Below are 13,710 nucleotides of genomic sequence, written 5' to 3'. Positions count from 1 at the left end.
GAATTCTGGACCCACCTTTTTTCTTTTGTAGCAGATAGACGCACAAAAATTTAAAAGCACCTCGGATAAAAAAAATATCTTTTTGACGATGGACGGATGAAAAAATTGGAGAAACACACCTTGCTTTATTTATAGTTAAAATTTTATACTTCTTTATAATTCATTTTTTAGCATACCACAATGACATATGTATATTTTTTAAATACTTAGTTAGCCTAGGTAACCACATAATAATAATGACAAATTATTAATTATATGTTTTTGGTATATAATTTTACTGTATATAATAACAAACCACACTTCAATTGCGCTAGATGTAAATAGTATTAAGTTATGCCAGTTTTGTCATTTTATAGACATTTGCCGTAAGAAGATCGTGAAAGAAATCTCTTAAATGTGATTTCCTTAAATGAAAAAATTGCACGCGTATTTGAATTGTTATTTTAATATTTTCACAACTCCATAAATTATGGTGTGTGTGTATGTGTTTGTCTGTATACTTTAATATCCTTCTAGAGTATTTCTTTATAGAGAAATACAAATGATACTGACTAACAGATATATTAATATTGCTTTCAAATTCTCGATTAGGAAAACACGGAAACCTCTAGAGCAAAAATTGAGTTGAGCACCCCACTCCTCGCTTGTCAAGGATCATTTCTTGCATGTACCTCACTTCTCACAAGCAGTGGCGGACCCAGGAATGGGCCAGGCCCCAGGCGAACTGGGCCAAGGCCCAGGCAGCTATGTTGACTGTAGCGTTATACTGTAGGTATAGTCTTAAAAATACAAAGGAGACCGTCCTCACGCCCCAGGTCGCCCGCCCCTTCTGCCTGGGGCCTGAATCCGCCCATGCTCACAAGGAAGCTCCATCGGACCAAATATCATTCCCTCGTATAAAAGTTGAAGCAAAGGCCTCAAGGCGTACATGATATTGCCATGTCGTGGTAGGACGGATGGTTGGGGCGTACTGAAAGGATCAAAGATGTCAACTAGGAGAAGGGGTGGGAATAAACGACTATGAGTTTTCAACTTTTATTTATAAGGTTAGGGATAAATATGATAAAGTTAGTTCTCTAAACATGCAACTATCTGATACAATCCCACATGACAAGGTAAGCTACCTATACAAGGTAAAGCAAGTCACCAAGCTAGTGCCTCTGATTCGGCTCTATGACGAGGCCTGCTAGACATCCAAGCTTTGTAACTTTGCTCCCTCATAATCCGCCCATAAAGGAAACTCTGCTCCATCATTTGGGCTCTGTGGGGTGCACCATAGGTTCCATGAGTCGGTAGATGCACGAGACTATGATGTACATATCTTCTTGCGCAAAAATGTGGTGCATAATATAGAAATTTTAAAACCTGCCATTTGCCATCCTAACATACATACATACATAATATTATAATGTGTGCACAAACTAAACATCCAAATAGCATTACCTGGAGTGATGTTGTTGCATAAGATTAATATCATTCGAGGTAATAATTAGCCCTGGCTTAAAAAATCTCTTTGATGACATGTATCCTCTGGGTAGTAGGTTCCCCTCCAGGATTTTGAACTCCTATGTGTAAAATAAATCAAAGAACTACAACCGAAAGACGCCATATCCAACTCTCTCGAAGAAAAAGTAAATGCAGTTACATGGTATCATATTTACATGGCCACCGAGACAACATACATACACCATATGGGAATGAAACTCTTCAATGAACATGTACATTCATTATCTAAATAAAACATTTGCATCTATATCGTCTAATCTTTTGGAAGTCATAAAACTAGTTAGCTTGTTCCTAGAAACGTTTTATGCTTTAAGTTGCGTCATTGTAATGGTACTTTGCTGTTGGCAGGTGTTGTGCTATGTTGCTCATCTGTTCACTTGGTCCGGTGATATCACTGCCTTCGGGCCTTCTGTTTTCTTTTTCTGCTAGTAGTCTGTATGAACCAGTTGTTTTCTCCTAATGAAAACCGTAGATGAAAACAAGAGGTGCCATGACATTACAAGTAACGGAATAAAACTCCGCTCCGTGCCAAAATATTCTCTTGCAAGTCCTTATCTTTTCTTCTCCTATAATTCATAAAACCAGTTAAATAATAATACGAGAGGATACATCACACATCCAGCGAGACCATGCCGCGCATCTTATCCAAGGCCACCACCAAGATTCAACCACATCACACTCATCCAGCAAGAAAAAGGAGGAGATTCATGTGGCCCATTTCTTGCAACCCACTCAAAGTTCATTCTGAGCCACCACACTCAAGGTCTGAACCCAGGGAAAAAAAAGGGGGGGCATAAACCCAGCCCATGGCCATCACAAAACTTGCGGCGACCGTCCGAGCGGAGCCACCCGCCTCTCCCTTTTCCCCTATTTTGCTCCGACTATTATTATTTCCCCCCTTTTAGCCTCCTCGCTTTCTCCCCCGTCACGGAAGGAACGAGGCAGGCAGGCAGGCAGGGGAGGGGAACCCCCGCAACAAGGCCGTCCGCCCGGCCCGAGCGCGCGCGCCACCCATCCCATCCCATCCCATGCCGCCGCTGGAGGCCCTCCTCGGCGCCGCCGAGCTCTGGCGCCCCGCCGCGCGCGGGGCCGGCGGCTGGGCCACCGCCGCCGCGCTCCTCCTGCTCCTCGTCGCCCACCTCTCCGTCCTCCTCGTCCGCCGCCGCCGCCGGGGGCGGGCCCGCCTCGCCCGGCAGCAGGAGGACGCCCCCGCGGCGCCCGCCCCCGCCCCACCCTCCTCCGGGTCCGGCTCCAGCTCAGGGTCGGTCAGATATCCGCTTCCTTGCCCCTTGGTCGGAATCGTGTGATTGATTTGATCGGATGGGGGCGTTTGTGTTGGAGCGCAGGGTGGAGGGCCTCGTGACGGAGGACGATCTGAGGCAGCTGGTGGGCAGCCTGGGGGTCGGCGCCCGCCAGCCGGAGCTCGAGGGCTGGGACCCCGTCATCGCCAAGGGGAACGACGCCGTCTCCTACAAGGCGTGGTGCGAGAGGACCGCGGTACCAGCGCTCCCCTGTTTCTCATTGATTTGTGTTCATTCTCATCTTACACATAAATATGTGCCAGAGTTTGGCTATTGTTCTTGGGTTCAGCCTAGAGATCCTACTATCCTAGGCTAGAAGCACGTTAAGATTTGTACCACATACATCATGGCACGGGCTCGTTGTGATTAATTCAGGGGTTTAGTCAGACAAGGATTTGCATTTCGCTCGACCCATCGACTGGTAATTGTTGGTAGTCGCCCACCACCCGACCACTAGTAATATTCTCAAAGATGGCTGCAGACAATTTTTTGAATAATTGTTATGTTTTTTCCCCAGTGAATTCGAACTTTATCTGTTTTCTTTACATGAAATTGAGGCTTTGCAATTAGTTAGAACTCATAATGGTTGCAAGAGTTAATCACTAATTACTGATAAAATGGAATTTCAAAGGGCCTATGGGTTGTTTCTGGATTCTGAACAAGAGTTTGCCATGATTGGGTGCAGTGTCTAGCTTATGAATTTTATTTATGTATCGTGATGTTCTCAAATGCAGGATGGCACACCTAGATATCTTAGTGTGACAACTTATGAGGGATGCTCAACAGAGCTTTTGAGGGACTTTTACATGGATAATGAGTACAGGATGGAGTGGGATAACACTGTGATAAAGCATGAGCAGCTACAGTGTGATGAAAATAGCGGAATTGAGATAGGGCGTACGGTTAAGAAGTTCCCTCTTTTAACACCAAGGGAGTACATATTGGCATGGCGAGTTTGGGCATCAGATGAGAACTCTTTCTATTGCTTGGTAAAGGTTAGTCACACCTCCCTCACCCTGCCTGCCTCTTGCATAAACTATTCACTTCCAGTTTCACACAACTGTGCATCAGTGATATATATGACATCTTTTCATCAGATATCGATTTATCTACAGTTGTGATATTGTTGGTTTTTGTACGGATGCAGAAATTTACTCACTCTACATACATTCATGTACAGTTATCCTAATCATGAAGGGTTCAGTTTTCTCCTGAAATAATATTTGCTTGTCCTGTTTCACCTAGAACGTAGCAATGTTCCTGGAGTAATTACAGAATGAAGTTGATGGAACCACAGTTACATCTAAAATGTTCTATTCTAACCTGAAATTCAAGATTCAACTCTTATGCTTGAAAATTCAGTGATGTGACTGCATACATACATATTATAGCAATAATGTTATGCCCATTATATAGATAACATAAAATCACTTGAACTAAGGTTGAACCAAAAAAATACAATCACATGAACTAAGGTTGAACCAAAAAATTACAATCACTTGAACTAAGGTTGAACCAAATAAACATGAAATCACTCGAACTAATGTTGAACAAACAAAAATTTGAAATCACTTGAACTAAGGTTGAACCAAATAAACATAAATCACTTGAAACAAAAAAAACATAAAATTGCATCAACTGATGTTGAAAAAAAACTCACCTGAATGAAATTCAACCAGAAAACATTAGTCACTTGAAATAATATTGAGCTGCCATTTAAAAAAAAAGCTGTCACTCAGTTTACACTTGAGTTGCTCCATATGCAGTCTGAACGAGAATGACGTTGCTATTGTAAAATTATCTGATCGCCTTGTTTAATTAGTTTATCCTGGCAGGAATGTGAGCACTCTCTTGCGCCAAGACAAAGAAAATTTGTTCGAGTACGACTTCTGAGATCGGGGTGGTGTATTAGGAAAGGTAAGTGAAGATTGATACAAGGCCTTCTGTCTGGTATTTATTTAGCTTAGATTAGACTAAACTATCTTCTTTCAGTAACTCGTTTTGTGGTGATGGTCGCTTTTTAAAAAGTGGCATATAGAATGACGTTGAGTGAATGCTATTATGTGACTAACTTGTGTTACAACAGGAAATATCAGCCTATATAATTCCCATAAGATATAAATTTATACATAGTTTTCAGATTCAAATGCAACTACTATATCAGTTTTCAGAGCACAACTTTGTATCTTTATCAATATGTGGATTGGATTGACTTGTACTTTGTCTAATAAAAGAACCCGAGGTTTTGTAATATTTCTGTATCCATTGAGTTGTACTGAATGCTATGCGCACGTTTGATAGGAACTCAAAACAAATAGAACTCGGAAGTTGGAAATGCTATGTGTACTGAGTTTTACTGAGTAGTATATTTCTGTACCCATTGAGTTAATTTCCTGTATGACCTGATATGTGCCACTCTGATAGAAATTGGAAGTTGGAACGAATAGAAAGTGCCATCTTATACCTTTTCAAAATTGGCTTATAATTATCTGTTTGATTTATATCTTGCCAATCCTTGTGTATTATTATTTGCTTGAAATGTGCAGTAAATTCATCTACCAAGTACTCTCCATTCCAAAACATAGCGCGTATAGATTTTTTCAGAAGTCAAGCTTCGTAAAGCTTGATCAAGTTCATAGAGGAAAATATCAACATCAGTAAAACCAAATAATACTGTAAACACTATGTTGGAACAGGGGGGGGGGGGTATGTTTTCTGGATATATCTTACTACATGACGTTGTACACATGGACAGAGTTTTGAAGATGCAATTTAGCTCGTTATTTCTTATATGAATATGTTAGCAAAGAAAGCTAAAAGCATACATAATTATGAAAATATTTCATGACAAATGTAATGATGTTAGTATTTTCACTCATTAATCCTTTTACATATAAATAGTAACTGTTAGAGAAATTTTATTGCACACTTTCTAGGGTCATCAGTTTTGGAACGGGGTAGTTATATCATCTATGTGGCCTGTTGGTAATTTTACACCTACAATTTACCTTATAGTCCCTGGAAGAGACGCATGTGAAATCACCGTGCTGCACCATGAAGACAATGGCATGAACATCGAGATGGCAAAGCTGGCCTTTTCCAAGGGCATCTGGAATTATATTTGTAAGATGAACAATGCTTTACGCCGGTATCCTCAGCAGCGTGGTCCGTCGATATCAATTTCGACCATGCGAAGACTTACCAAGAAGGTTAGTGCTTCTTACTAGTTTGTCGATTCATGTTAGTTTATTGCTTGTTATGGATTGTAAGTTGTCTCTTGCTTGCTCCCATGATTAAAATACAAAAATGCAGGCAATGCAATTGTTTTGAATATTGAATATGTTTATAAGTAGTATCAGCCTATTCTTTTGAATTTGAATTTAAAATTATGTATGTATCCACATGATGTGTGAATGTCATTCTGATGAATCTTTTTCCGTGCATCAGTTTCCCCAGGACTTGCAGAGCAACGTGGATGAAAGTAATCGATCTCCAGTGAATACAGCTGCGGCTGTTGCTCCTCCCACACCTTCATCCGGAACTTCTCCCTGCAAGCAGCTAGGGAAGAAGTCATCACGGGAAACGATTGCAAGTGGGCTTTTGCTAATTGGAAGCATCGTTTGTCTGTCGAAAGGCCGATCTAACCTCGGCGCACAGCTTGCCATGGCATTCTTCCTGAAGAAGGCCTTTAAGCAGGACAAAGAACCAGGCTCTTCGCCAAGGGGAAGAACTGATGCGACGGTGCCCATGCAGTAGTAGTAGGACTGGCTTAAGCTGTTGATGCTACCGTTTTATCCTTACAAACTGAGTACTTACTACTTACATGAAATTGAAAAGGCATGATTGTACAGCGTTCTTGGCCGCAAATTATGTAAATGACAAGTTTTGAAATAACTTTTGTTCTCCATTTAGCACATGGGTGGCATTCAGTTATTTTTCCTCAGCTGTGCTCCATTGAAATGTTAGCAAACCAGAATATTTTCTACTTTGAACCCATGCAGACCTGTCTTTTTCACAGCTGATATCGACCACGCTTTCTGCTGCTCGTTCTGCTGCTGATGTGCATACGTAGGAAATAAATAAGATGAAATAAACAGACCGTCAGTTCAGCCTTTTCTCATGAATAAACCACACACCATATACACTTAAATTCCTAGTCAATTATTTTTCCCAGTCTTGAAATATAATTATTGAAGAGATAGAATTCAACAACAAAGCTTAGGAACCTCTATAATCTGAAATACGTTATGGCAATGACTTCAAAATGCAAAACGTTGATGTATAACTAAGCATGGTATGCTTGCACAGCTACTAGCTGCAAAGTCAGCTTGATACTTAGCAACGAGGGCGATGCACGTCGACATTCTTTCTTGCATTGAAGCATATAAGAAAGAATATATAAGGTGAGATGAAGGTTTGACAGGTTGCTACCTTTCTAGTTTCAAGCATGAAGAATTGCAGCTATCAATAAGATTAAACGTGAATTGCATTTTCAGAAGGAAACCAATATGTAGAGCCTGTTTGGGACTCGCACAGATAGGAAGTGAAGAAAGCTTCTGACAACCAACGGATTGAAGCTTCAATAATACTCTCTCCGTAAACTAATATTATTGCCACCTTCGACTGTCCTCGTTACATATCCATTTACACCAAAGTACATGGATTATAACTCATTACAGAACCGGACACGATCGAGTACCTCAAATCGAAGGCAAATTTACACTAAACGAGCTGAAATCACAAGAGGGAAACATACAGATATGTAAAAGGACCAAACGAGTAATAAAGGAAGCAAATCAGCAAAGATTGGACGTATGCATGCGTCTAGTGATCCCTGGTGATCTTCTCGGTGGTGCTGTCCTTTGTGGCGCCTGTGGTGGTGTTGGTGTTGTCACCGCCCATGCCTAGCGTGTTCGCCACGGCGTCCTTGGCGCCCGCCACGGCGTTCGCCACCGTCTCGCCGGCCTGCTGGAGCACGTTGCCAGTCTTGTCCTTGCCGGCGACGGCGGACTCCTTGGCGTACTGTGCGGCGTCGGAGGACCTCTCCTGCGCGTACTGCGCCGTCTCCGATGCCTTCTGCTTTGTCGCCTCGGCCGTCTCGGCGGCCTTCTGCTTGGCCGCCTCCGTCTTCTCGCCGAGGAAGCTGCCGGTCTGGTCCTTGCTCTCGGCGGCGTGGTCCTTGGCCGCCTGCGCCGTCTGGGCCGTCTTGTCCTTGGCCTCGCCGGCCTTCTGCTTGGTGGCCTCCGTGGCCTGGCCGGCCTTCTGCTTGGTGGCCTCGGCCGTCTCGCCGGCCTTCTGCTTGGTGGCCTCGGCCGTCTCGCCGGCCTTCTGCTTGGTGGCCTCCGTGGCCTGCCCCGCCTTGTCCTTGGTGGTGCCCACCATCTGCCCGGTCTTCTCCTACAGAAACAAGAGAGCATTTCAGATCATTGAGCACGAATGCACGATGAAGTGGTACCTAGGCACTGCGGGAGACGACGGTTACCTCGGTGCGGGCTTTGGTCTCGCCGGCCGCGTAGCTCGCCTGGTTCTGGTTGGAGGCCATCTTCTCTTCTCTTCTCTTCTCTTCTCTCTCACCAACAAACACGAACTGAAATCACTCGATTGGAAGGGCCAAATCTCACTGCTAGTACGTATTGCTCAACTCTGGTTTGGATGAATCGATGGACTGCTTGTGTTGGAAAGGAGATTCGAGCAGGCGGCATTATATAGGCAGAAGCAACGGGACACGTCGCGCGGCGGTGCTCGTACCTGGCCGCCACGTAGCTACAAAGTAGCTTCGCGAAGCTGGATCGCTCACCCATATCACGAGCTAGCTGCTGATTCGATCCAACACATGCGGATGCCGGTGCCCAAGGCCAAGTAGGAGACCAACACAAGTGTAAAGGCAGGTTCAGGAAGGAGATTGGGTGGGGCAGTGCGACGGTGAAGTCCAATGCAAACCAGGCGATATGCGGTGGTCGGCGGGCCACGCGCCCTAGCTTCTGTTTCATCTTTTCAAAGCCTTAGCTTCTGTTTGATCGACGTGTCCAAGTCTCATTGCAAGATTTCATATATATATTTCTATTCTTGCGTGTTTGGTAGAGCTGATAAAATATTATGTGTGCATGCCGTGCTTTCTTACCACAAGTGGAAACAACTGTCATCATACTACAATTTTTTAAGAGCGGAACATAGGCCTAGATTTTTTTAGCATGAGCCTAGTTTATTTTGGCTAATTCTCTCAGAATCTTAAAGAATCAAACTTCCTCATAGATTTTCTCAGAATTTTGATCATCTTTTTATGCTCCTAGCTATTTAGGAGGAGGCCTGATTCTCAAGATTCTCGAAAAAACGGCCAAAAGAATTGAGCCATAGTTTGCTCAATTTTCTAAGTTGTGCCTCAATGGGCTGGAACGTAGAAGCTGGCGCCCGCTGAAGGGGAAATAGCGCGAGATAGATGTAGCTTCGAAAGCCACTGAAGATGAAATTAAGATATCAGAAGACTGCAAGCATGGCATGGTCAAGTTGAGTGGAGAAAATGGGAGATCAAATTTGGTGTCATGTGCGTGTTACTTTGAGTCAATGGTGGCGTCAAGCCCCACGAAGCGAAGCCAGTGGCCTGGGGGCGTGATGGCCGTTTCTTTCTTCATTGTAGATATATCAGCATTGTTCAACACTGTTGCTCTGTTGTTAGCATGGGGAGTGCGTCCAGCCTAGTGCCGCTACCACTTTGAGTGATGATCTTCTTCTGGCTTTGAAACCATGGAGTAGTTTTGACTATAGACAACCTTACACACTGAGATTGGCATGATAGTAATTGTCATTTATTTTGTCACTGCAACGAATTCATTAAGCATATGTCTTTTAGTGCAAGTCGGCTCGTATGATGTACTCCTTCCGTCCCAAAATATAAGAACGTTTTCTACACTAGCATAGTACCAAAAACGTTCTTATATTTTGGGACGGAGGTAGTAGTTCATAGCTTGCGTAGCTTCCAACTTATACACTCTTCGTGGCGTATGTAACATGTTTGGCAACTAGTTCAGAGAAAATTTCATCCATGATATTACACTCCTCTCACACAGGTTCAAGACCTCTGTGAAACCACTTCTCATGGCATGGATCAACAACTTACCCTAATTGTACAGGGAATGCTTTCTGTTAGTTTCTGTTTATAGTTGTTGTTGTACTTTGTTAAATAGGTAAGTTGTTCTACAACGGGCCAATCCAGCTTGAGGTAGACCGTCAATCGGTGGCGAATGCATTATCCCCAAGCACTACGAACAAAACAAGACTCTTTCCACTCATTGCGGGCATCAACGCTGCCCTGTCTGGATTCAGTTCCTTTGTGGTGAGGTGGATTAGTAGGGACGGGAACAAAGCTGCCCACCGTCTGGCTTCAAGAGTGAAGTACCATGGAGATTTTTGCTACCTTGGCTCCGCTCCAAGCGATGTGCAAGAAATTTTGTCCTACGATTGCAGCTAAGAGTTTTCAACCTTTGTAGGGTATCCTTAAAAAAAAAGGTAAGTTTTTCTTCTCTTTTGTCTTGTAAGGGCCCTTGGTTATTTGAGTTTTAATAAAGGGCTGTGGGGCTTTTGCCTCATAGTATTCAGTCAAAAAATGGATCTCAAGATATTGGACGTCATGTTGATTCCGGCTGCCTCTAAAGGCATGGGTATGCGAGGTGCCATGTACTACTTCACCGCCAATTTCCCCATGGCTTCTGTCTTTGGTCTCTAGGCAGTCTCGATGGCGGGTCGTGCAGCCTACTTGCCAATCTCTAGGCACTCTCGATGTTGTGTTGGACAGTCTACATATCGATCTCTAGGCAGTCTCGATGCTCCTTGCATTCCATGGCTCCTACACCCTACTATGTGATGATCTCTAGGCACTCCCAAGGCTCCTCGCCTTCTATGGCTGGAGTTTGGGCTTAACGCATTTAGTTGTGTTTTGCTTTGTTTGAACCAAGCATACCATCTCTTTTTTTGCGTTTGTGTTGTATCATTCTTGTACTCTTTTTTATTTTCAAGCTTTGTGTATTCACCAAAAATAATGCTCATCCATCAATGAGCTATCAATGAAAGTATTTGCAGGCTTTGTGTATATGCTTATATCTAATGAAAAAGCTTGAACTTTTCTTTTGTCGAGCAATCTAGCAAGAAGTAAGGCTCAATAAACACAAAGCTTCGGGCAACAATTTTTTTTAACATACACACACTCACTCCTATGAGTAGGAATGCACACACTCCTATAAGTATTTTTTGATATACTCCATCCCGTCCTTTTTAGTTTTCATATAAGATTTGACCGAAGTCAAGCCTTGTAAAGTTTGACCAACTTTGTAGAAAAAAATGCCAACATTCACAATCTAAAACCAATATCACTAGATGTGTCATGACTTAAAATTTCATATTATATAACTTTAGCATGGCAGATGTTGATATTTTTCATATAAATACGGTCAAACTTTGTGATGTTTGACTTTAGAGAATTCTAATATGTAGAGTAAAAAGTACTGAAGGGAGTACTAAACCGGTACAACATCTTTATTTTTAGAATGTACATACACTCACTCCTATAAACACACGCACACACTTCTATGAAAACATCTGAGATACTGATAATGATTTTTTTTTAAAGTTTACACACTCATCACTATGATTGCAAGCACTTAGCCAGCACAACATCTTCGGATTTGACAAAAGATTCCTATTGGCGGAACGTCTAATCATAAAAGATCTGAAATAAATTTAGACGCAACGTCCAATCATAAAAGACCTGAAATAAATTCAGAAGAATACAAGCATCGAGAACTGGAGTGGGTTGGCTCCTCCAGAGGGAACCTCACCATATGAGCCAGTTGGTCCGGCAACAACGGATTTTGAAGTTTCAATGATTCCGTGATAGAAGAAATTCGATCACATACAACTTTATAGCCGCCTTCGAGTGAAGTCGTACGTCGATTATAACTCATTACAGGACCGGACACGAGGAGTACATCAAATCGAAGGCAAACTTTTACACCAAATGAGCTGAAATCACGAAAGAGTGGAAACATACAGATATGTAGAAGGCCCGCGAACGACCAAACACGACTAAAGCAAAGCAAATTAAGCGCCAACGCATGCGTCTAGTGATTCCTGGTGGTGGTGGTGTCCTTGGTGGTGTTGTCACCGCCCATGCCCAGGGTGTTCGCCACCGCGTCCTTGGCGCCGACCACGGCGCTCACCACCGTCTCGCCGGCCTGCTGGAGCACGCTCCCGGTCTTGTCCTTGCCGGCGACGGCGGAATCCTTGGTGTACTGCGCGGCGTCGGAGGACCTCTCCTGCGCGTACTGCGCCGTCTCCGACGCCTTCTGCTTGGCCGCCTCCGTCTTCTCGCCGAGGTAGCTGCCGGTCTGGTCCTTGCTCTCGGCGGCGCGGTCCTTGGCGGCCTGCGCCGTCTGGGCCGTCTTGTCCTTGGCCTCGCCGGCCTTCTGCTTCGTGGTCTCCGTGTCCTGCCCCGCCTTGTCCTTGGTGATGCCCACCATCTGCCCGGTCTTCTCCTACAGAAACAAGAGAGCATTTCAGATCATTGAGCACGAATGCACGATGAAGTGGTACCTAGGCACTGCGGGAGACGACGGTTACCTCGGTGCGGGCCTTTGTCTCGCCGGCCGCGTAGCTCGCTTGGTTCTGGTTGGAGGCCATCTTCTCTTGTCTCTCACAGTCTCACGAACAAACAAGAACTGAAATCACTGTAAATCTCACTGCTATTGCTCAACTCGCTTGGATGAATCGACTGCTTGTGTTGGAAAGGAGATTGGAGCAGGCGGCATTTATAGGCAGATGCAACGGGACACGTAGCACGTCGGTGCTCGTACATGGCCGCCACGTAGCGAGAAAGTAGCTTCGCGAAGCTCGATCGCTCACCCATATCACGAGCTGCATTCTGATTCGATCCAACACATGCGGATGCCGGTGCCGAAGGCCAAGTAGGAGACCAACACAAGTGTAAAGGAGGTAATAGCACCCAGATCCACAAACTTGCACCGAATGTGATGTTTTAGTTTAGAACTTGTAAAATGTGACTTAGGACTTCACAAACTTGACACCCTATGTAATGTTTTGGTCCACAGCCACTCACAGCGTGACATGTGGCAGTCCAGAGGGTGGACCGGTCAGCTGTGGCAATTTTGCACAAAGGCCCCTGGCGTTCACTCGATTCAACGATAAGCACGGCGACAACAACAGTAAGCTACAGCTAACATGCACGCACCTTTGCTTCATTTGCATCCTACCCAGTGCAATTGATCACCATTAACTATCTCTAATTAGTTCTTCCTTTTACGTATGATTCGAGCAGCTTTGAGCGCTACCAAGTCGACCATCTCGTCCAACACGAGCGCCATCAGCTGCCTGCAGCAGCACGACCAGAGCAAGGCGGCTGCGGCGAGGCCGATGACACTCACGCTCGGAGAGCCGCGGGAGAAGGACGGCCACCACCAGCAGCTCAACAGCGCCATGCAGCTCCACCACCACCATCAGGAGCAGCAGCACTTCATCACCTCGCTGCTGCACCAGAACAACAAGGGCAACGGCAACAGCAACATCCTGTCGTGCTCGTCGGTGTGCTCCAGCGGGTTGCCGTCTGCCGGGGCGGCCAACGGCGAGGTCTCCGACCAGAACAACAACAGCAACCACGGCGGCGGCAACAACAACAATAACATGCATCTCTTTGAGGTGGACTTCATGTAGACGACCGATCGACGCAGGTGAGCTTGGAGATCCCTACATGGAGTCATGGAGTGGTGACCAGCCTAAGCCTAGCACTGTACCAACAGTGTCCTTTAATTAATTTGTGTGTAGGTAAAAAAAAGGAGAGCAAAAAGACCTTAAGGGTATAGTCCATAGTCTCAAAGTGCTGAGATCAGCTAGCAAAGGT

The 13,710-nt window shown here is 44.6% G+C and overlaps 4 protein-coding genes across 4 annotated transcripts; 2 read left to right on the top strand and 2 right to left on the bottom strand.

Moving 5' to 3' along the window:
- Positions 1–2,414: 2,414 nt before the first annotated feature.
- On the top strand, positions 2,415–6,718 carry LOC125527018. The gene is made up of 6 exons (XM_048691601.1): positions 2,415–2,767; positions 2,853–3,003; positions 3,542–3,802; positions 4,643–4,724; positions 5,823–6,016; positions 6,255–6,718. Exons 1-6 carry the CDS (start codon positions 2,535–2,537, stop codon positions 6,561–6,563), a joined length of 1,230 nt encoding a protein of 409 aa, XP_048547558.1. The 5' UTR covers positions 2,415–2,534; the 3' UTR covers positions 6,564–6,718.
- Positions 6,719–7,378: 660 nt separating this feature from the next.
- Positions 7,379–8,490, bottom strand: LOC125527027 (ABA-inducible protein PHV A1-like). Its single transcript, XM_048691610.1, has 2 exons — positions 8,290–8,490; positions 7,379–8,204 (listed from the first exon to the last, which is right to left on the bottom strand). The coding sequence occupies exons 1-2, from the start codon at positions 8,347–8,349 to the stop codon at positions 7,632–7,634; spliced, it is 633 nt and encodes a 210-aa protein (XP_048547567.1). The 5' UTR covers positions 8,350–8,490; the 3' UTR covers positions 7,379–7,631.
- Positions 8,491–11,691: 3,201 nt separating this feature from the next.
- Positions 11,692–12,582, bottom strand: LOC125537846 (ABA-inducible protein PHV A1). Its single transcript, XM_048701164.1, has 2 exons — positions 12,417–12,582; positions 11,692–12,331 (listed from the first exon to the last, which is right to left on the bottom strand). Exons 1-2 carry the CDS (start codon positions 12,474–12,476, stop codon positions 11,918–11,920), a joined length of 474 nt encoding a protein of 157 aa, XP_048557121.1. The 5' UTR covers positions 12,477–12,582; the 3' UTR covers positions 11,692–11,917.
- Positions 12,583–13,118: 536 nt separating this feature from the next.
- Positions 13,119–13,710, top strand: LOC125533067 (squamosa promoter-binding-like protein 10). Its single transcript, XM_048696854.1, has one exon. It carries the CDS (start codon positions 13,119–13,121, stop codon positions 13,521–13,523), a length of 405 nt encoding a protein of 134 aa, XP_048552811.1. The 3' UTR covers positions 13,524–13,710.

Source organism: Triticum urartu, chromosome 1 (genome assembly GCF_003073215.2).
Source record: "Triticum urartu cultivar G1812 chromosome 1, Tu2.1, whole genome shotgun sequence".
Taxonomy (NCBI): Eukaryota; Viridiplantae; Streptophyta; class Magnoliopsida; order Poales; family Poaceae; genus Triticum; species Triticum urartu.
Note: the sequence above shows the minus strand (reverse complement) of the source record. Positions and strands in the feature narration are given on the sequence as shown.